This window comes from Podarcis tiliguerta (genome assembly GCF_965153285.1).
Source record: "Podarcis tiliguerta genome assembly, chromosome: 7".
In the NCBI taxonomy this organism is placed as follows: domain Eukaryota; kingdom Metazoa; phylum Chordata; class Lepidosauria; order Squamata; family Lacertidae; genus Podarcis; species Podarcis tiliguerta.
The window spans coordinates 819,632-841,401 of record NC_139540.1 but is presented as its reverse complement, the minus strand read 5'-3'; the positions used below and the strand labels follow the sequence as shown (position 1 = coordinate 841,401).

Below are 21,770 nucleotides of genomic sequence, written 5' to 3'. Positions count from 1 at the left end.
GCAGAACACACAGAGGGTCTCCTGGGGTCCCATCTCCAGGTGACCTCGGCCTCTTTCTCTCCCTCTTCCTGCAGAAGCTGGCCTGGGAGCAGCAGGAGCCTTCGGAGCGCAAGCTGAACTTTGTGCCCCGCCGGCATGACTGTCTTCGCCGGGTGCCTGCCTACCCCCGCTTCATCCACGAGCGCTTTGAGCGCTGCCTGGACCTCTACCTCTGCCCACGCCAGAGGAAGATGCGGGTATGTAGAAGCCGCGGGTCTCTCCCAGGGTGGGGGTGGCCGGGAAGGCAGGTCGGCTGGGACCAAGGCCTGCCTGCCTCCCCCGAGTGGGACAGGAAGATGAACAAATGAAGGAATATGCCACTCACCTTCCCAGATGGCTCCTAAGCGGCTTGCAAGTACAAAATCCACACCAAATTAAAATCCACAGTGGAACAGTTCCATCAAAACATCCATAACACAAGGCAGTTAAGGGGCAGGACTGGAACAGAGTCGCCACCTGAGATGCTGGTGTGCAGGAGAGTGGCAGGGGTCTCGGCAGTCACAAAGCTGAGCCTGCGAAGGTCGTTCCGGCTTCCAGAGGCAGACATCTCCTCTGGAAGGAGGAGGTGGCAGAGATATGCCCTCCTGGGAGCCTGCACAAAGCAGTCTGGCCTCTCCGCTTAAGGCAAGCTGCCTTCCTGGAGCAGAGGGCCCCGTGGGAGGCGGGAGCCCTTGGCATGCCGTTTGCTGACAGCTTCCTTCTCTTCTAGGTCAACGTGGATCCTGAGGATTTGATCCCCAAACTGCCCAAGCCGCGGGATCTGCAGCCGTTCCCCACCGTGCAGGCCTTGGTAAGGCTTCGGAGGGACCCCACCAAGGGGAGGCAGGGCCCCCCTCTGGCTTTTATGCTGTGGGTCGGAGCAGGGCATAGAAGTCAAGTCTGTAAATGAGGGAAGAGACAGCCAGGGGTCCAGGACTGCCCTGGTCAATGGAATGGGCAGTGAGAGCGCCGTGTGAGGAGTCTCTGGCCCATCCTTCCAGCCTCCTTGCCTGCTTCACTCCCCTCCTTCTCTCGCCAGGTCTATCGTGGCCACACCAGCCTGGTGCGCTGCCTCAGCGTCTCCCCCAGTGGACAGTGGCTGGCCTCAGGTAAGCAGCAGCTCTGGACGGGCACCGGGAGCACAAGCCGCTTCTCGGTGGGGAGGGGAGCAGGGGCCACCTACCCCTGCCCACCCTCACCCTGGTTGTGCCTGGGGTTGTGCAGGTTCCGATGACGGGACGGTGAAGTTCTGGGAGGTCTGCACAGCCCGGTGTGTGAAGACCCTCCCAGTGGAAGGCGCAGTGAAGAGCTTGGCTTGGAACCCCAACCCCACCGTCTGCCTGGTGGGCATTGCCGTGTGAGTAGCCTCTCCCTTCTGGGAGCAGCCGAGGCGGAGAATCCTTCAGGGCGGAGGAGGGAAGGCAGCAGGGTCTCTGGAGGACCTGCAGACAGGGCTCTTTGGGCTGGGTGAATGGCACAAAAGGGATCCTAAGGGAAAGGCCAGCTCCTGCTTGGGGTCACAAACAAAACTGCCCATGTCCCCCTGGCAGGGCCTTTACGCAAACCTTGTGGCAGTTCAGCTAGAGATGCTGAGCACGGTTCTGCCACCTCCTCAAAAGGCGGAGATGGTGCAGCTGGGAAGGTGACCTGCCATGGGGAAGACCCTGGGACCCTTCTGCATGGGGCCACTCTTAAGCAGTGGGGGGGGGGAGGTGACAGCGTAGTTTGTGAACTCTTGAGAGAGGACAAGTGCACAGACACCCCCAGGATCCTCAAACTCTGGGCAGGGGGAGAGGGAGGTCGTCCCATGAAGCTGCTTGCCAGGAGACAGAGGAGCCCCTTCTTCACACAGCATGCCCCCCCCCCCCCATCTGGGGTCTGTTGCTGCTGCAAGATGCGCTGAGCACCCACTTAGGCAGCTCCAAAAGAGAGCTGTGAGGGTTCGTGCACAGAGGAAGGACAGCCTTGCACAGGGTGGCTGGATGGGGGCTCCAGGGGCAGAGGCAGCCTGTGCCACCAAAAGGCTTGGAGGGGTGGACAGCAGAAGAGGGCTACGCCCATCATGTCCTGCTTGTGGGGAACCTGTGGCACGTCTGGCCGGCCTCTGGTTCCTTCTGTTAAAATGTTTGCATGCCCCCTTTTGGCAGCTTTCAGTACAGCCAGGAAAACTGGGCCCAGAACGTGGGACTTGAGGAGCCCCTTCTGATCCCGCCCAGCCACACTCAGTCCTTGCGCCACACGCCAGGTTTCGTCTGGGGGCTTCTGCAGACCCACCTCAGGGGCAGCTCCAGGCCGCCTTGGCTGGGACCCAGCAAGCACCATGTCCTCCTCCTCCTCACCTTTTCCATTCCCCGCCTTGCAGGGAGCAGTCGGTGCTCCTGGTGAACCCCAGCCTTGGGGACAAGCTGTTGTATGGGGCCACTGACCAGCTCCTGGATGGCTACGTGCCCCCTGAGGAGGAGCGGCCACAGCCTGTCACCTGGGAGGAGGCAACCGGAGAGGAGAGGAGCCGGGGCGTGCGCCTCATTGTCCGGCATGGGAAGGTACCCAAGGAGAGGAAGGGGGGCGTTGAAGCCCAGGGTGGGAGGAGGCTGGGCTCTCCCTGCTCTGCTAAGCCCAAAGCAAGGAGGGGAGCCACCTCTCTGCTTATGAACCTTATTTATGTCACATCTAAGAAACGGTGTGTGCGGTGATGTTTGCCTGCACACACCCAGAGCCTTGTCTTGCCTCCCTCCCTCCCGCAGTCCCTGAAGCAGGTGACTTGGCACGCGAAAGGCGACTACTTTGCCACGGTGGTGCAGGACAACAGCCACCTGCAGGTGCTGATCCACCAGGCCAGCAAGCGCTGGAGCCAGGCGCCCTTCCGGCGCAGCAAGGGCCAGGTGCAGCGCGTCCTCTTCCACCCGCTGAGGCCCTTCTTCTTCGTGGCCACGCAGCGCTTCATCCGCGTCTACAACCTCCTCAAGCAGGAGCTCACCAAGAAGCTGCACGCCAACTGCCAGTGGGTCTCCAGTGTGGCCCTCCATCCGGCAGGTGAGCGGAGCCTGGGCAGCGGTAGCAGCGTCCACAGGAACGCCCACTTGGCACACAGGGGGCAGCTGGACAGGGGTGGGCATGGTGGGCCCTCCGGGGGGGGAGATGCGTGCCCACTGCCCCAGAGGACTTGATGAGTTATGCCTCCCCTGGGTGCTGCCCTCGCCCACCGAGGCCAGACTGGAGCCGCAGCGCTCAGGCGTCCTTGGGGGGAGAGGCCCCTGCTGAAGGCTCCCTGCTTCCTTCCCCCCTCAGGTGACAACCTGATCTGCGGCAGCTACGACAGCAAACTTGCCTGGTTTGATCTGGACCTGTCCACCAAGCCCTACCGGGTGCTGAGGTCAGTCAGCAGAGAAGCCAGGGATGGGTGCAGGGCCAAGGTGGACCTGGGTGGAGGGCCTCTAGGCTCCCCTTTCCCACCCAAAGACCTGCTGCTGCCCTTGACTGGCGATGCCCTCTTCCTGCCTGTGTGGCTGCAGAGGGGGGCAGGCAGGTTCAGCCCCCAGCTGTTGCCTCCCAGTGGAAGTTGGACGGGTCTCAGTTCACACCCCCATTCGCCAGCATAACCCCTCCCCATGCAGAGAAGTAAAACAGGTTTCCCGCAAGGCGGTGGTGCCCTGTGGTCTTGGGAATGGCCCTGAAAGGGATCTTACAATGGCCGCCCATTTCCAGAGATGCAGCAGCCCTTAGGATAGTTGCTCGAGTGCGAGGCTGACCTCCCTTGGCCAGACTCCCTGCCTCTATCCCACTGTGGACTCACTTTTGTGCAGATTTACTGCGTCTCCCTCTCACACACGCTTGCTGGCAGAAGGAGGGGTGCGAGGCAAAGAAACCCCCCAGCCCTTTCCTTGCGCGGAGGTTCTCCCACTGGGGCTTGGGAAGCAACAGAGGAGCACCGCCGTGGCTGGATGAGGCTGACCTTCTCTCTCCCGGCAGGCACCACAAGGCAGCGCTGAGGGCTGTGGCTTTCCACCCGCACTACCCGCTCTTTGCCTCTGGCTCAGACGACGGCAGCGTCATCGTTTGCCATGGCATGGTTTACAAGTGAGTAGGAGGGTGAGGGCGGGGGGTGGAAGGATTGTTGGGGGAAAACCTCCTGCATAAGAGCTGGTGTGTGAGAGGGAATCAAACTCCTCTCCCTCCCCCCCCCCCCAATGCAGTGACCTGCTTCAGAATCCGCTCATCGTTCCGGTGAAAGTGCTGAAGGGCCACGCGCTCACCCACGACCTGGGGGTCCTGGACGTCGTCTTCCACCCCAGCCAGCCCTGGGTCTTCTCTGCAGGCGCAGATGCCACCGTCCGGCTCTTCACGTAACCTCCCTCCCCGGGTGGGACTGCGCATCCTGACTGGCTTTCCCAGGGCAGCAGCGGATGTGCCCTGGGCAGAGACTGAAGCCTGAAATACTTGTTTTATGATTAAATGGTTTAGATACATGATCGTGGATGGGCTCCTTTGTCCTTGTCAAACAGCTCTTACCCTCAGAAAGTTTGCATCTCCTTTTTGGTAACTTGAAGCCATGGGTTCGAGTCCTACCCTCCAGAGCAGGTCTACAAAATCCTATGCAAAGTACTGGCCCCCAATAGCCAAGGAAGCCTTGACACGGCGTTTCTGAGAAGTAAATACTTTATTAAAAATAGGTTGTCTGGTTTTATGTACAAATTCTACTGAGGAACAATGGATGAACCTGTGGAAGCTCTTGGAAGGGGCAGGAGGGTGCAGGAGGGGAGGGGTCTTGCTGGTTCCTCTGTGCACAGTGGGAGAAGTGCCCCCGCTTCTCCCCAAAGTCCCAGATCCGTGTCAAGAAGATCGTCCACACCTGATGGGGGGAGAGAGGGAGAAGCCCGTGGAGGTGGAAGAGGCAGCACTGGAAAGGGTTTTTCTGTGCTCTGGGGCCTGGACCAGCCGGCTCATGCAGAGCAGCTCTGGCCTGTCCCTCGGGGGGGGGGTGCGCTTGGGACACGTGACTGCAGACTGTACAAGTGGGGGTCGTGGCACCGCCGGAGGAGTCCTGGGGTCGTGGGCCTCCCCTGCCCCAGGCGGACGGCCTTCAGTGAGTGCTGTGGAAGACGTGAGGTGCCTGGAAGAGGCCTCCTGTAGGCCAAGGCGGGTTTGAGGTGCAGCAGGGAGGAAGATCGTCCGGTGAAGACGTCCTGACAGGGTCCCACACGGGATGCTTGGAGGCCCTCAAGCAATCCTGACGAGGCGGCCCAGGGTCTCGGCCACCTTCACCCGCACGGCTGTCACGGGGTCCTTCAGCAGCACAGTCAGAGCTGGGGGGGGGGGGGGAAGCAGAGCCCATCAGCAAGAAGCCAAACAAACCCCTTCGCTGCGCAAGACGCAAGCTTGGGCCCAAGTGGCCCTTATTATCCTCGCCTCCCGTGTGCCCTCCGACTCCTCCATCCCAAGACCCCCAACTGGGCCCTATCCTGCTTGGGAGCCAGAGCCCCACTCTGCGACCTGGAGGGCCAGACAGCACGCAGCCTGGCAAACCCCGCCAGAGCCTCTGAAGGGCCCGGGCCGCTCCGCCTGCTGGCACAGACCCAACGGCAAAGGGGAGCGCACGCCAAGAGTTCCTCTCGAGCAGCAGAGATACAATAATATTTTTCCAGTAGCATGTTTACACTGCAAATCCGAGACTCTCGCGTCCCTGCAGAGCGAACGAGGCGGCCTGATTTATGTGCAGAGCCGCTTCCCGTGGCTCAGCACCGGCCAGCTGCAGGAGCTCCCCCCGGGGGCGCTGGCAGGCAGAGCGCCTCCCGCTCAATACGGGAAGCTGCGGTGACCCCATCCGGAGCCTGGCCTCCCCGCTCCCCCATTGCATCCCCCACTCCGGCAAACAGACGGGCCTCTCTTCAGGACCACTCCAACAGCCAACGGAAAGATAGTTTTCCCTTTTTTAGTGGTTTTTAAGCTCTGCTGGAAAGCTCAGAGATTTTCCGAGTCTTACTCGAAGCGATGAGGTCACTGCTGACAAGGAAAAACAGCCCCGAAATCCAGGAAAGTTCGTTACTCAAACTGGCTTCCTCTGCTGCGCTTTGAATGGCAGGTCCCTGCTCAGGGAGGGACATGCACTGGGCATGTCTGATCGCCCCACTTCACATCGCTGGGCCTCCAGCCCCAGCACGCCTGAGGGCAGCCAGAGGTGCAGGTGGCCCCCCATCTCCCCCCCAAAGGACAGGCAGCCCTCGCCTGCAATGCCCGGGTGGTCCCTGGCCGTGTGCTGCCTGCACTTTGCAGGAAGGATTCCAGCTCTCTTCAGTTCCCACCTCCCTATAGACACCACCCTCATTAACAACCTCCTTGTATAGGAAGACCAATAAAGGGGGCAACGGTCCCCAAGGAAGAACATTTGGCCCATTAGCACAGCACGCAGGCTTGGTCCGTGACCTGCATTTTCCCGCCTCCTTCCGAGATGGGTGTCAAGGCCGACTCTGCCTCCACTGAACCTCAGGTGGAGACACTTCCCTGCCAGCCTCTGCCACCTGCGCCTCTACCCCAGAACCCCAGTGCCCAGCTGCAAGGGCAAGGCAAGCCTAGCAAAAGCCCCCCCCCCCCCAGGAGCTGCCGCCCTCACCCCTGCCAGGGGGCACCAATTTTTTAGTACCCTGGAAGGGCACCACAGCAGGAAGGACCCAGCCTCAGCTGCCAAAGGGACAGGAGCTGGCCTTGGGTGGAGGGGGAGACCTCGGGCGGCAAAGCGTCCTGCGCCAGCCCTGAGACTCACCGGCAATGAGCTCATCCAGGTCCAGCTGTTGGCTGTGCTCTCTGTCCACGTGGAGAACAAGGAAGCCTGGAAGGGGAGGGCAAGAGGGTGACGCTCAGGGCAATGGAAGGGGCAAATCCCCTGATGCCCACCCAGCTGTGGGACAAAGGGGTGGCCAGGAACCGCTCTGCTCAGGGTGCCCCTTGCCCGCCTCACCTACGAACATGGGGGCAGCCGCCCGGATGTCCGGCCAGTTGCTCTTGAAGTAGAAGAGGTTTGTGGCCACCAGGCGACTCAGCGTGTCGGGGTAAGACTGCATCTGCCAAGAGGAAGGGGAGACCCAGCGGAGGTGAGCAGTCGGCACTGGAGGGGAGACCCCCCCCCTCGGGAGAGTCCGTCCACCTGCCCCCGCAGGAAGGGGGAGCAGCAGAGACATCTCCCTTCTCCACCCCCCTCCCAACATCACCAAGACTAAGGGATGTTCTGCTTCCATTGGCCGCCCCATTTGTTCCCCAGCCCACTTTGGAGTCCTTTAGAGCCCTAAGCAGGACCTCTCAAGAACGGCTTCCACCCCCATGAGCCCGGCTGAGCTCTCAGGGCAAACGTCCGAGGCTCTGCTCAGCGTCCGATTTGGAAGACGGGCACGAGCAACAGAGCCTTTTCTGCCAGGGCACCAAGGCCGCTCTTTGCCATCTCGGTTGTCACAACCCTCGGGCTGCGTGAGGCTACCTGCTTCATGGGGGATCTGGCCTGGCATAAACCAAGGTAGTTTATCTTGCCTTTTAACTGCTTGTTTAAAATATCATTTATTAGACTTCCTGTATACCTGAAAGAGCATCTCCACCCCCATCGTTCTGCCCGGACACTGAGGTCCAGCACCGAGGGCCTTCTGGTTCCCTCATTGCGAGAAGTGAGGTTACCGGGTACCAGATAGAGGGCCTTCTCGGTAGTGGCACCCACCCTGTAGAAGGCCCTCCCTTCAGATGTGAAGGAAATAAGCACCTATCTTCTCTTTAAAAGACATCTGAAGGCAGCCCTGTTTAGGGAAGTTTTTAATACTTGATGCTGTATTGTTTTTAACATTTGATTGGAAGTCGCCCAGAGTGGTTGGGGAAACGCAGCCCAATGGGTGGGGTATAAATAATAATATATTATTATTATTATTATTATTGCTAGGCACTCACTAGAAAAATATCCCAGTGACTTTCCAAACATTAAAACCAAAAAACATGGGGGTAGATGATAATACAGTGGTACCTCAGGTTAAGTACTTAATTTGTTCCGGAGGTCCGTTCTTAACCTGAAACCGTTCTTAACCTGAAGCACCACTTTAGCTAATGGGGCCTCCTGCTGACGCCGGGCCGCCGGAGCACGATTTCTGTTCTCATCCTGAAGCAAAGTTCTTAACCTGAAGCACTATTTCTGGGTTAGCGGAGTCTGTAACCTGAAGCGTCTGTTACCCAAGGTACCACTGTAAAAGCATTGCAGTGGTCCAGAGACAGACTGGGTAAAATTTAAAAAGGTGTCTGCCAGTTGCCCGGGGAGGGAAAGGGGGTCTCTGGACAAGAAGGAAAGGAAAAACATTTCTGGGGCCGAGAGGGGGACCCCTTGCTGTGCCATTTCAGAGGGGGGGCTTGGGGGCCATGCGCTCTGCTCAGGCAGGGTCTCCGCTACCCCCCCCCCCCACTTCATACTCACCAGGTGTTTGCAGACGTCATTCATGAACTCGCCATAGTGGAGGCTCCGGTCCTCATGAAGGTGGTTTTGGAACATGTCGCAAAGGACGGGGCAGCCCATGCTGGGGCCACACTGGCGCAGGGCAAACTTGCAAGCCTGCAAGGAGAACGTGGGGGCGGCCTGTCAGCTGCCCCAAGAGCAAATCCTGCCCCCCCGCCCCGTGCCAGCCACAGCCCCTCCAACCGAAGAGACACGCACCTTGACGACCTCTGGCTTTGGGTCCTGCAGGTGAAGCAGCAGCGTGACCAGCCCATTCAGGATCTGCTCAAAGAAAGCCTCTTCGCAGCTGCCGGCACTGAACCTGGTCAGGTGGCCGAAGAGGAGGATGGACGATCGGCGGAGCTCGTGCTTCTCCTGCAAGCGAAGCAGCGCCAGCTGTTGGGCTGTGGCAAAAGCGGCCCAGGGAGGGCCCTGCCTGTCCTCTGCCATCCAGCCTTCTCAGGGTGGTGTCCCAAGAGAGCAGGGCCCTGCGGGACTTGACATCTTGCCGCAGGGCCTGCAAGACAGAGCTGTTCCACCTGGCCTTCGGTTCAGACTCAGTCTGACCCTTACGTATCCCTCCCCTTATGGCTTTGATGAGGCTGCATTTTAAATTGCATTTTAACCTGTATTTTAAATTGTTTATTTTTTCTTTTTTCCCCTTTTCTTTCCCCTATTATGTTTTTAATGTAGTTAGCTGCCCTGAGCCTGGCTCTGGCAGGGGAGGGTGGGGTATAAACAAAATTTATTTTTATTATTAATATTAATATTATTCTTATTAAACACAAGCTCCTCCCCCCAGCCACAGACCAGGATCCCCACCAGCAGGGAAGGACCCAAACCTGCCTTAGGAAGAGCTCTGGCATGCTGTCCCCCCCCCCGTCCCCCCGGGGCTGAGCTGCCTTCTGCCCCAGCAGCCCCTTGGCCAGGGCATCATCCAGGCCAGCTTCCCCTCCCGGAAGCGCTTACGCTATCAAAGAAGGGCCGGATGCGGATGGCGATGTGGAGCAGCATGGAGCGGACGTCCCTCTCCTCCAGAAAGCCCAGGATCTTGGCAAGGCCCCCCATGGCTTCCAGGGCCACCAGGCTGTGGGGGTCGTCCTTGTCGTCCATGCCGTTCATCATGGAAGCCAGGAGCTGAGCCCCGTGACGCCTCACCTGCGCGGGGGGGGCACACACCAGGCACCATCAGTGGCAGTGCCAGGGATGGGTGCGCCTCTGCTGCAGTTGCTGCCCCTCAGACCAGGGTGGCAGCACTGATCCAGAGGGGGCCAGGGCCAAAGCCCACCCTGGCACCCCTCCTGTGCCTGCTCTGCCCAAGCGAGAGCAGCCTCGTCCTGGCAGATATTGGGGAGGAGGAAAGGGAAGGTGCCCTCCCGGGAGCGGGCATCCACCGGCATCCGCCCTCACCTTCTCCGGCGAGCCCGAAGCCATGTTGCCCAAGCCACGCAGGGCCAGCATCCGCACGGAGGTGCAGGGGTCCCTCTGCCGGGCCGTCATGCTGTCCATCACGGACGCCAGCAGGACCAGGTCGTTCACCACGTTGCTGCTGAGGAGCTGAAAAGCACAAGCAGTGAACACAGAGACACAGCCAGAGACACACTGGCCACCCTCCCCAGAGTCTGAGTCTCCCCTTGAGGTGCCCCAGGACCCCCCACCTTCCAGAGGAGGCTCCCCAGGGCTCAGGGTCAGACAAGAAGGGAGAAGGACCAAGCCCCCCCCCCCCCAGCCCTGCTCTCTTGCCTCGGAGCCTTTCCTGGCCAGACGCCTCCCTCTGTCCCTGGCGCATCGGGTGAGAGTGGAGGGCAGCTCACACCTCATCACCTTCCTGGGGGGGGGGGGCGCAGGCGCCTGCTTCTCAGAGCTGCTATTTTAAAGCTTCAGCCGGACGGCAGGCCCAGGCAGGCAGCCAGCCCTTCGGCTCTGGGCCCACATCCAGCCACAGGACTCCCCACCGCTCAATCCCAGGCCACTCCATCAGCGGAGACGTAAATAGGTAGTTTATGAGCCAGGATCAAGCCGGGCAGCGACAAGGCCACTTGGAAAGCCCCAGCTGGAAGTGGGGAGTCGGGCAAGGAGGTATAGGGGTTACAGCAGCAGGGGGGGGGCCTGACACAGCAGCTGGACCCCATTCCTCAGAGTGGCATGGCAGGAGCGATGAAGCGCTGCGTTGCTGGCTGCTGGGGCTGAGGGGCAGGCTTCCCTCTGGCGGGAAAAAGGGAGCTAAGAGGCAGAGCCCCTGCCTTGCATGCAGTGGGTCCCAGGTTCAGTCCCCACTTGCAGCCGTTCCTGCTGCTGCCAGTCAGTGCCGGCAATAAGGACAGGGACAGGCAGCTTCCCAGGTTCTGCTTAAACAGCAGTCTTGGCTAGGGAGGGGCCCCCCTTGGCCACCTTCCTGCCAGTCTACTAGTCAGGGGTGGGGGGAGAGGACAAATATTCGGAGAGTCTCCAGGGAGGGGTCCATGGCCACAACACACACAGACACCGCCAGACTAGAAGCTCTTGGCAGTCCCCCCCTTTGCAGTTTCCCCTCTCATTACTGCCTTGCCCACCCTGGCTAAGGCCAACAGCAGGACCCCCGGCCCCTTCGTGGACCCACCTCCGCAAAGAAGGCCGTGGTGGTCAAGCGCTGGCTGTCATAGATGCTGTTCAGCATGGGGGAGAGGGTCTTCACAATCAGGGGCAGCTTGGGCCCAGCGTGCTTCGCCATGGCGCTGCGGAAGGAAGGAGAGAGCACCCACCCCAACTGAGAACGCCTCTCGCCACGTAGGGGGCAGCCCCCCCCCCCCCATGCCAGCTCTGCTCCTTGGGAAGCGGGAGGGGAAGGGGCTCCCATGTCCAGCACTGCTTCCCCCTCCCAATAACTCCCTGCCAGGAGATTCAGCCCAGCGGCTCTTCCTCTCCTGTCTCCCTGCCATCTCCCTGAGCTCCGCTCAGCCCCGGGGCCAAATGGGGAGGCTCAGTAGCCAAGAGCCTGGGGGGCAAAGAGAGATAACCAGAACTGACTGACTGCTGCCCGCCGCCAGGGCAACAGGACAGGATGTATGTCTCTGGGATTGGCAAACAGGTTTCTTGGGATTGCAGCAAGCATCTCAACACAAGAGCCCCTTCCGCTCCTGGCCTAATTGTGCGTGACTTGGCGAGAGTCTGGGACACGGGTGGCGCTGTGGGCTAAACCACAGAGCCTAGGGCTTGCCGAGCAGGGTTCAAATCCCCGTGACAGGGTGAGCTCCCGTTGCTCGGTCCCTGCTCCTGCCAACCTAGCACTTTGAAAGCACGAAGAAGTGCAAGTAGATAAATAGGTACCACTCCGGCGGGAAGGTAAACGGCATTTCCGTGCGCTGCTCTGGTTCACCAGAAGCGGCTTAGTCATGCTGGCCACATGACCCGAAAGCTGCACCCGGCTCCCTCGGCTAGTAAAGCGAGGTGAGTGCTGCAACCCCAGAGTCGGCCACGACTGGACCTAATGGTCAGGGGTCCCTTGACCTATACCTTGGAGAGGCCAGGAACTGGTCCCAGGCTCTTCCAGCTGAGCCACGTCCCCCTGCCCAGGGCAGCCCCAGGAGATGGGCTCAAGCGGGCAGAGCCACCTCTGCCTGCCACCCAGCCGCTCACCTGGCCAAGACGGCAACGCCATCATGGTGCCTCTCCACGCTTCTCAGGGACTCCCAGCCGCCCGAGGCCGACACTGCCCTGGCCACCTCTTCGCTGCCCCCCTGTGTCAGCATGGCCTTGAGGGTCTCCACGGCAGAGCTTGGGGGGGGGGGGGGAGAGAGAGAAAAGGTCCACTCGATTCTGCCTCTGAGAGAGGGGAGGGGGGGAGAGGGGCCGGATCCGTGGCTCCTGCCACCCCAGGCACCTCTTGGAGGTGCTCAAGGCTGTCGGCCGCAATGCCAAGAAGCCCCGGGCGGCTGGCGCGGCTGCTCAGAGGAGGTTTTGCCTGCATTAGTGTTTTATGGGGGTGGGATTATTGCGCCGTGAGCGGAGCGTGACATCTGGAAAACCTCCATTGTCCTGTCACACTAAGCCCAAAATACGAGGGGAGGATATGATGATTTGGGGTCCTCCAAAGCAGGAAACCAGCATTCGCACACAGACCAGGAGGGCAGCCTGCTCTTCTCCACCAGCGTCCGAGAGGAGAGACAGGTGCCCTTCTCTGGACCCAGCCTGGCTACGTGGGGGGGGGGGGACCTGGCATGGAGACTCCAGTCATTGCCAGGATCCGGCTCACCAACCAGTTGGGAATCTGTTTGCTGTCTGCACACAGCTCTCGTGGAACACACCAAGGGAGTTTGCCAACTCGAACCGGGGAGGGGGGTGATTCTGTGGCCCCCCAGGGATGTTGCTGGACTCCCAGCATCCCTTTCCACTGGCCCTGCTGAGAGTCCAAGAACCTCTGGAGGACGGCAGGCTCCCCCTCTCTGGCGCAGGGAAAGGAAGCCAGGAGCTGGGGCAGCGAAGCCAAAGTTGTGCCCTGCCTGCTGGTAGGCCAGCGAGGGGCATCCGCCACCCCTGGGAGGCTGACCCTGCGGGCTTCTAAGTGGAGCAGCCAACTTGAAATGGCGTAGAAGCGGTGAGCACCCACAGGCACACGGGCCAAGGGACCCCCTGGCCAAACAGACCCTTCCCTCCCACCCTTGGCAGGCGAGTGCCGCTGTGGCCCCTGGACGGGCGTCGACACCATTAAGAAACACGGTCAAATTGAAGCACCCAGTGCAGCCGCTGACTGCCAGGCCAAGGTGCCAGGGGGAGCCAGGGGGCGCAGGGTCGTCCCCCAGCCGATGCAAGTGGCGCAGGAGACCACACGCAGGGGAAACACCTGCTGCGTCTGACACTGCCCCACAGAAACCAAAAAGCAAGCCCCACCTCCCTGAGGAGGGGCAGGGAGTGGATGAAGGAAGTGCAGGCGATGGCCAGAGGTGCCCCCCCCCCGGGACAAGGCATCCACAGCACTGCTGCTCTGCCTGTCGCAGGGGGGAGAGCCAGGCTCTCAGCGATTCACAGCAGGGCTGCTCTGAATGTGCACCCCCCAAAAAATTCAATTTTTATTCAGGAAAACGCTTCCCTGGCCTGTGCAGCCCTGAGCAGCTCCTCCCTGCCTTGCTGGAGAGGCAGACGTAACCCAACCCGGCAGCCGTGAGAGAGAGAGAGTGCGAGGGCACCTCTGCACGCACCATGCAAAGAATGCGAAGGCGAAAACCACAAGCCAGGCTGCAACAGGAAGAGCGATTTAATATTTCCTGATTTAGGGGGAGGCGAGTGTGTGGAAAGCGAGGGGGGAGCTAATCCCCCCGCCGAGGTCAGGCCTGCCTTCATACCTAATACGTTATGGGCCGTGGCGCATTACCCAACCATCAGATTATGTGCGGAGACCTCGCTGCCGCCGCTGCCGTGTTGGTGAAAAAAACAAACCCCCAACAAAATCAGTTCCACATGGCAGGTAGAGGGAGGCAGCAGCTGAGGGGGCTGGCCCAGCGGTACCTGCAGGGGTCCAGCGGCCGGAGGGGCTGCCCGCGGCCGGCGCTCTTCCTCTCCTTGGACTGCATGTTCTTGGGGAGATGGACGCCCACCGCGCAGCTGACCCGGAGCAGGAGGGAGACGAAGAGCTCGGCGTAGAGGCCCACGATGGCTGGGCCACACTCCGGGACAGACATGATCTCATGCAGAGCGCAGGTGGCCTGGAGGGGGGAGGGGGAGGTCAGGAGGGGCACCAAGAGCCGGGAGAGGCACCCTGGGGCGCTCAAGCAGGCTGCCCCCAAGGCAGAGGGCTCAAATGTCCCTGGGAGGATGGAGGCGTCCCTGGGGCTTTCTGGGGGGCAGGAGGTCCCCCCTTTCCCCACCCTGCAGGAAACCCCGGGAGCCTTGCTGCCGGCCAGTGTGGAGAGATGGGCCTGCTCTGCTCCTGGGGGCCCCCCCAGTGTTGGCTGCTGGGAGGCAGGTGGGGCTGAAGAGCAACGCACAGGTCTGAAGGCTGAAGCAGAACTCCGTGGGGTCAAGCAACCACAGCAGACACACTCCTGTGTGTGTGTGTGGGTGTGTGTTTGTGTGTCGCATCTCGCTGCCGTGGCCACTTGAAAGCGGAGAGGCTGGGCTGCTCCTGAACAATGGCCCTGGGGTGGGCCGGGGGGGGGGGGATGCTGGGGCCGGGGTCGGCTTTCAAGCATGACGGATCCGCTGGCATCTGCGTCTGGTTCGGCGGAGGAGGAGGAAATTTTCACAGCTGCTTTCCTGCTCACAGAGCTGCCAAGTGGCGGCGTTTATTTTCTTGGGGGGATAAAACGCAAAGCGATCTCCCTGGAGGACGAACACCTGAGAGGGCCTTTATGAGCCGGCAGATTAGCGCTAATAGGCATTATATGGCAAGGCCTCTTTTCCAGGGACCAGGCCTGGCACAGACACCCGAGGGGAGGAAATGAGGGCAGCGGAGGGGGCGCGGCAGCAGCCCAGGTGTGGGGGGCGGGGGGGCAAGGAAGAGGCAGCAGGAGGAGGAGGAGGAGGGCTTCTTAGAAAGCCGGCCGGACACTCACCGCCAGGGGGAAGAAAGTGGCCACGCGCTCAGAGCTGCTGCCCCGCAAGAAACTCTTGTTCTCCTTGTAGGGGACGTCCCGGTTCACTTTCTCCAGCAGCAGCTCCAAGACCTGGGTGGCGAGGGGGGGCTCCGAGGCCAGGGCCCGCCACATCAGGCAGCTGCAGCTGAAATGGGGAAGGAGGAGAAGGCCAGCGTCAGAGGCTCCCCAGGCCAAGGAGCGTCTCCACCCCCATCGTCCAGCCTGGACACTGAGGTCCAGCGCCGAGGGCCTTCTGGCGGTTCCCTCATTGCGAGAAGTGAATCTACAGGGAACCAGGTGGAGGGCCTTCTCGGTGGTGGCACCCACCCTGTGGAACGCCCTCCCAGCAGATATCAAAGAGAAAAACGACTACCAGACTTTTAAAAGACATCTGAAGGCGGCCCTGTTTAGGGAAGCTTTTAATGACTGATGTTTTAGTGTATTTTTAATCTTTTGTTGGAAGCCGCCCAGAGTGGCTGGGGAAGCCCAGCTAGATGGGTGGGGTATTAATTATTATTATTATTATTATTATTATTATTATTATTATTATTATATGGCTGCAGGGGGACAAGCTTGCTCTGGGAGACAGGAAGTCCCATGCTTTCAGGCACCAGCCAGATACAGGGGCTCTGCCAGCCCAGGATGCTCAGTCTCAGGGTCTTCTGGCTCCTGACCCAGCAGAGGTCCCTCCCCCGCTTGGCCTCGTAGCCCCTGGGGCTGAACTCAAGAGGGGCTCCCCAGAGCCACAGCCAGAGCCCTGGCAGGAGAGACCCTCTGGGCTGCAGGAAGCAGACGTGTGAAGGGTCAAGGGAGAAAGAGACCCCTTGGGCGGCATCAGGGCTTCCTCCTGGCCTGGCTGACCTCGGCCGGAGCCTTCCTGAGGGTTGTGCGCCACCTCCTTACCCTGGGGGGCGAGAAGCCCCCCCTGCAGCAGGGCCACCAGGAGCAGCTGCGGCGGCAGCGGCAAAGGCTTTGGCCAAAGGGCTCCGGCAGACGCAGGTGCCGCCTACCTGTCCAAGGGCAGAGGGTTGCCCAGGAGGCTGGAGACCACGGCGGCCTTGTGCTGCGTGGCCAGGATGTGGACCGTCTGCTGGGCCGCCTTCCGGACAGCCTCCTCCTCCACCTCCTGCAGCTTGGAGTGCACCATCGCCAGGATCTCCGGCACCTGCAGGGGCACAGGGGGCTCAGAGGCTGCTGCGACAGGCACCCCTCAGGCAGAGCAGGAGGAAGGAGGGACCCCTCAGCTCCACCCTCTCTCCACCTGGGGGTCCCCAGAATTGTTGGACCACAACTCCCATCGTCCCTAGATAGCAAGGCCAGAACTCAGGGATGATAGGAGTTGTAATCCCAGTGGCGTAGCGTGGGGGGTGCAGGGGGGGCCGGCCGCACCGGGCGCAACATCTGGGGGTTAGGGGGCGCAAATCCACGGGTTAGGGGGCGCAAATTACTTGCCTTGCCCCGGGTGCTGACAACCCATGCTACGCCACTGTGTAATCCAACATCATCTGGGGACCCACAGGTGGAGAACCACTGTCCTGGGGGGGGGGGGCACGTAAGGGCTTCTGGAGTCCCCGTTGCCTCAATGCCGCTGCAGAGGCCCCCCCCACACACACTTGGCACTTGTTGCCAACTCCTCTACAAGAAGAAGAAGAAGAAGAGTTTGGATTTGATATCCCGCCTTTCACTCCCTTTAAGGAGTCTCAAAGCGGCTAACATTCTCCTTTCCCTTCCTCCCCCACAACAAACACTCTGTGAGGTGAGTGGGGCTGAGAGACTTCAGAGAAGTGTGACTGGCGCAAGGTCACCCAGCAGCTGCATGTGGAGGAGCGGAGATACGAACCCGGTTACCCAGATTACGTGACTACCGCTCTTAACCACTACACCACACTGGCTCTCCAAGAATGCAGGAATCACATCACAACTGAAACACCTGCGACAGGGGAACCCCGTTAGGGATGCTTTAGTAGCAACCTCTGCATTGCAGGGGGTTGGACTTAGAGCTGTCAACGTTTCCCTTTTTTTATGGGGAATTCCCTTATTCCGAATAGGATTCCTTGCAAGAAAAGTTGACAGCTATGGTTGGACTAGACAACCCTGGCTGGGGGGGTCTCTTCCAATTCTACAATTCTTTCATTAAGAAGGGGCAGCACAGAGAAGCCCGCTGAGCCTCTGCCCCAAAGACCCAGGATCCCAACCCAGGGAGAGCCCCCCCCAGCCCTCCTCCTAGCACCCATGGACATTCAAAAGCCCAAGGTGGGAGGGAGGGAGGGGAGCCCCCCCCCACCTCCGCCTCACCTTCTCCAGCAGGACAGCCCCGCGCTCCTTCAGGAGGGAGTTGACCACCACAGTGGCTGCGCGAGAACAGTTCTTGTCCGGATCCGCCAAGCCCTCCAGCATGGAGAGGAGGAGGCTGAGCAGCTGGTCGGGGGGGAGGCGCTTGGCTATTACCTGTTGGGCCAAGCAATAATAATAATAATTTATTATTTGTACCCTGCCCATCCGGCTGGGCTTCCCCAGCCTCTCTGGGCGGCTTCCAACAAATATTTAAAATACCTTAAAAGGAGGAGGACAGGAACTCATCAGGCAAGGAACCGGCCCAGCTGCCCCAAGAGACCAAAGGGAAGCCCCCCACCCCCTCGGGCAACAAGCACCCCCCCCCCGCCCAGGCTGAGCATCTCATGGTCCCACCTGGGCTATGTTGCAGCAGGCCTGGAAGAGGGTGTTGACGTCGGGGTCTCTCAGGCCGGTCTTCAGGGCTTTCAGCTTCTCCAGAGACTCGTCCTTGTGATCTCGAGCAAACCCTGCGCGGACGGAGAAGGGCAGCCAGGTCTTTGGGGGCATCGGGGGGGGCGGCTTTGCCCATCTGGGCTACACAGCTGCCCTTCCAGGACCATCTCCCCCCCCCCCCCCGGCAAGCCCCCTTGGCAATCCCAGCAGCTCCTGCCGGCGCAAGCGATATAGCCCCCTCTGCTGTCCAGAGAAGGAACCAGCACCCCAAACAACCGCTGCTCTTCATCTTTTGGGGGGGGGGACTGGACTGAGTGCCAGCGAGTTCAAGGGAAAGGGAGAGATCAAGTTCTCCAGTTCCCACTCATTTTGCTTTCCCCCCACCAGGAAAAACAAGGCCGGTGGGAGCCAGGAGGTGGGAGCAAGCCCTGGTTAAAATACTCTTTCGATGAATTTGGGATTTTAATGAATTGCTTTCTGTAAAGTTTGACAATAGAAACACATGAATGAAATGTCAAGTCCAGATACAGAGACGAGCAAATCACTTAAAAGGCTGGTCGACAAACCAAAGTCCTCATTGGGCCCCAGAAAGGCCCCTGTATGGGATGTCACAGGAGGGAGATCACATGGGGCGGGGGGGGCCCCTGTTTGTGCATCGTATGCAAGGGGCCCTCCTGGGGAGATGGGATCTGCAGGGGCCCCCGAGATTGGGGTACGGAAGGGGTGGGAGATTGTTAGGGATCCTGGTGCCAAGACGCGCAAGGCTTCCTACACCTGAACCAGCCCCTTGAACTCAGCCTTGGCAGAGCCAAGTATTGCAGAGGCCAGGCTGGCCCTACACAGGAGGAGAGGGAGGGACAGAGAGATCCCACCAGGAAGGTTCGCGCTTTTGCCACCCCTACCCCCCCCCCAAGAAACAAGCGCTGGCCCTGGCTCTTACCCTCATAGTACAGCTGGATGTACAAAAGGCTGTGGACGCAGTCGACCGCGTGCTGGCGGGTGCCGGCCAGGGAGTCGGTGCAGCGGGGGGCGAAGAGCGCAATCAGCAGCCCCACGTTGTAGAAAGGGACCACCGTCTGGGCACAAGGAACACAGGGCACCAGGAGGCCCATTGAGAGCACGGCGGCAAGGGGGCTGCCATGCCATGCCCCAGTTACAGTCCCCGCAAGGGGGCAGCACTGGGCCACAACAACAACCTGAGCCGCTGTCGGTCAAACTCACGCAAGCCAGCAGGGCCAAGGGCTCACAGGAGCCCCCCAGGAGCCAGAGAGAGCCCCAAACTCTGTGCAAGGCAGCAGGTGGCTCCCCACTCTTGCAAGAGCTTGGCTTGCATCGGGAGCTCTTTTGGCACAGAAGGGGCCTGCCCTGCAGAATGCCCTCCCGTCAAATGATAATAATAATAATAATAATAATAATAATAATAATAATAATAATAATAATTTATTATTTATACCCCACCCATCTGGCTGGGTTTCCCCAGGCACTCTGGGCAGCTTCCAACAAAACATTAAAATACAATCATTCATCAGATATTAGAAGCTTCCCTAAACAGGGCTGCCTTCAGATGTCTTCTAAATGTCAGGTAGTTTATTTCCTTGACATCTGATGGGAGGGAGTTCCACAGGGCGGGTGCCACTACCGGGAAGGCCCTCTGCCTGGTTCCCTGTAACCTCGCAGGGAGGGAACCGCCAGAAGGCCCTCGGAGGTGGACCTCAGTGTCCGGGCAGAATGGTGGAGGTGGAGGCGCTCCTTCAGGTATACTGGACTGAGGCTGCAAAGCAAATCAAAGGCAGCCCTGTGGCTGCGGAAGGGAGGGGAAGGCAGGCAACTCACGTTGACGTTCAGCTTCTCCCGATAGAACTCCAAGACAGCCGCGCTCACTTCCACGCCTCGCTCCCTCTCGTGCTCCTTGGTGGACTTGATCCAGGGGCTCAGGTGCTGCGGAGGGAGAGGGCGGAAATGGCAGCTCGGCCTGAGAGATCCCACAGAGGGTCCCCTCGCAAGAGCCCCCGGAAGGCAGCAGCAGAGGCCGGGCAAAGGGTGGCCCTGGGAGGAAAGATCTCTCAGCCCTTTGCCCAGAAGGAGGGAGCTGGTGTCTTGGAGCAAGAGGGTGGGGAAGAAGGGGGCAGACGGGATGCCTCCCCCTCTCTCCAGGGACTGCCACCGGTGGGCCAGGGCGGCTGCTCAATGCGCAAGGCCCACCCACCATAGGAGGGCTGTGGGAGCCCCCTGGGCCTCTCTCCTTGCTCCCCCTACCTCAAACATGGTCTGCAGGCCGTGGGGCGTCATGTGTCTGTGCAGGATGCTCTTCAGCAGGTCCTTGAGGGCACGGAGGGTGTCGCACCACAGAGGCTGAGTGTGGAAAAGGAAGGGAAGGTGATGCCTCCCACTGGGTGCGAAAGCTCCACACAGCTTCTCCCACCCCCCACCCCACCCCAGAAGCCCAGTCCCATGTCCTGTGGAGCCCAGAGACACTCCTGGGAGGGTCTCTGCCCCTGCCCGTCCTGGGCGCCAAAGGCCCATCTGCACAGGCCCAAGCGGAGGGGACCCAGGGATGCAGCTCCCCCACTCACAGCCACCTGGAACTCCCCCGGGAGGGGGGCCGGTTGACAAACGCCAGAGGAGGAACCATGTCGACCTGCGGCAAGGAGTTCCACCAGTGCCACCTGGACAAGGGCAACCAGGTGCTTGCCAGAGCCCGTCCCTGCATGCCCAACAAAGCAGCAGAGGGAGGCAGAGGGAGCTCCGTCCGGCCGTACCTCTTTGTGCTCAGCCTCCAGCCCCCCGTCCTTCTCCCTGGGGGCTTCCGGCAGGGGGAGAGGGAGGACGCTGCCCAGACAGGTCTCCACCAGCTCAGCCTTCTCAGCCTCGCTCAGAGGCGGCTCCAGGACCCTGCAGAGCAAGTTAAGGGGCCTGGGAAAAACTCCTGAGCAGGGGCACCCCTAGGGGCAGGAAAGGGAAGAGCTCCACCCAAAGCACCATTCATGTGTGGCTCTCAGATCTGGTGGGCTCAGTTCATTTTATGGAAGATGCGCTAGACAGGTTTGGAGGAGCATCGGCGGCCAAAGAGACCAGCTGGACGCCAGACAGCTCTTGGCTTCCTGGCCAACCTCTCAGCAAACCCCCAAGTCTGAATCCCCCCCAAAAAACCTCAGCTGGGCACCCTGTGGCATTCCCGGCTGGTGTTCCCAGTTGTGCCTCAGATACAGGCTGGGGGGGGGGGGCAAAGGATACACCAGGAACATGCAGGCCGTCATCGCCTTCTGGCGGATGGGAGTTCGCAGGGAGTCCAGAGGCTCCGCCTTGATAAAATCCTGCGGAAGAGAAAGCGTGAGGAGGGAGGCCGGCTGCCACAGCCCCTTGCCCCTCCCGGGATGACGCCCCTCCCCACGCTGCAAGCCTTGTGGGAGAGGCGGAGGTGGATCAGAAGGACAGACAAGGCAGCCGTCTTCAAAGCTGCACGAAGGAGGAAGAGGGGCGGCCAAGGTTCACAACCCAGCAAGAGTACATCCCCTTGCACCTAGGACCCCTCTGCAGATGGAGCAGGCGGCCCAGAGAAACTGGGCCCCAGACAGGGAGGGGAATGCACTCTGCACGGGCTCAGAGCACTCTGCAGCATGTCACTCCTTCTCCTGCCATGGGCATGCTCAGGGCTTGGGAGACAAGGCTAAACTGAGAGCCAAACGGGAGGAGCAGGTGAGGAGGACACAGGCCAGAAACGGCTGCAGGTCCCATCCATGGCAACATCCTCTCCTCACCATCATCTGTGAAACCAGCTCCGCCTTGCGGGAGAAGGTGAAGTCGCCCGACTGGGTGCTGTTGCAGATGGCCTGGCAGATGAGGCAGATGCTCCGGATGAGGCACAGCTTCAGCATCAGGTCCTGAGGGCAAAGATGCAGGGTGGGACTGAGGGCACCAGAGCCAGCCTCACAGCCCCTCTCTCGCTCGGAGGCGGGAGGGTCAACTGCCACCCACCCACATGGGTGAGAACTGCCCAGCCCAGGGCAGGCCCAGAGGGGCAGGCG

At 60.5% G+C, this 21,770-nt stretch overlaps 2 protein-coding genes across 12 annotated transcripts in view; one reads left to right on the top strand and one right to left on the bottom strand.

Annotated features, from left to right (window-relative positions):
* Positions 1–4,485, top strand: part of BOP1 (BOP1 ribosomal biogenesis factor) — a 64,136-nt gene extending 59,651 nt beyond the window's left edge. For both annotated transcript variants that reach the window (XM_083449032.1, XM_083449031.1), the window contains 9 exons: positions 75–236; positions 749–829; positions 1,058–1,127; positions 1,243–1,375; positions 2,381–2,561; positions 2,763–3,051; positions 3,307–3,391; positions 3,988–4,095; positions 4,212–4,485. In XM_083449032.1, the coding sequence (XP_083305158.1) occupies positions 75–236; positions 749–829; positions 1,058–1,127; positions 1,243–1,375; positions 2,381–2,561; positions 2,763–3,051; positions 3,307–3,391; positions 3,988–4,095; positions 4,212–4,365 (1,263 nt within the window). In that variant the 3' untranslated portion in view covers positions 4,366–4,485. The remainder of the gene's footprint in view (positions 1–74; positions 237–748; positions 830–1,057; positions 1,128–1,242; positions 1,376–2,380; positions 2,562–2,762; positions 3,052–3,306; positions 3,392–3,987; positions 4,096–4,211) is intronic.
* Positions 4,486–4,656: 171 nt separating this feature from the next.
* Positions 4,657–21,770, bottom strand: part of MROH1 (maestro heat like repeat family member 1) — a 51,619-nt gene continuing 34,505 nt past the window's right edge. For all 10 annotated transcript variants that reach the window (XM_083448984.1, XM_083448986.1, XM_083448990.1 and 7 more), the window contains 20 exons: positions 21,504–21,626; positions 20,980–21,059; positions 20,505–20,637; positions 20,002–20,097; positions 19,579–19,683; positions 18,686–18,821; positions 17,707–17,819; positions 17,314–17,466; positions 16,029–16,183; positions 14,998–15,163; positions 13,952–14,148; positions 12,086–12,223; positions 11,070–11,184; positions 9,881–10,027; positions 9,440–9,628; positions 8,690–8,845; positions 8,453–8,587; positions 6,971–7,073; positions 6,776–6,841; positions 4,657–5,321 (listed from right to left, as the gene is read on the bottom strand). In XM_083448984.1, coding sequence (XP_083305110.1) covers positions 5,236–5,321; positions 6,776–6,841; positions 6,971–7,073; positions 8,453–8,587; positions 8,690–8,845; positions 9,440–9,628; positions 9,881–10,027; positions 11,070–11,184; positions 12,086–12,223; positions 13,952–14,148; positions 14,998–15,163; positions 16,029–16,183; positions 17,314–17,466; positions 17,707–17,819; positions 18,686–18,821; positions 19,579–19,683; positions 20,002–20,097; positions 20,505–20,637; positions 20,980–21,059; positions 21,504–21,626 — 2,592 coding nt within the window. In that variant the 3' untranslated portion in view covers positions 4,657–5,235. The remainder of the gene's footprint in view (positions 5,322–6,775; positions 6,842–6,970; positions 7,074–8,452; positions 8,588–8,689; positions 8,846–9,439; positions 9,629–9,880; positions 10,028–11,069; positions 11,185–12,085; positions 12,224–13,951; positions 14,149–14,997; positions 15,164–16,028; positions 16,184–17,313; positions 17,467–17,706; positions 17,820–18,685; positions 18,822–19,578; positions 19,684–20,001; positions 20,098–20,504; positions 20,638–20,979; positions 21,060–21,503; positions 21,627–21,770) is intronic.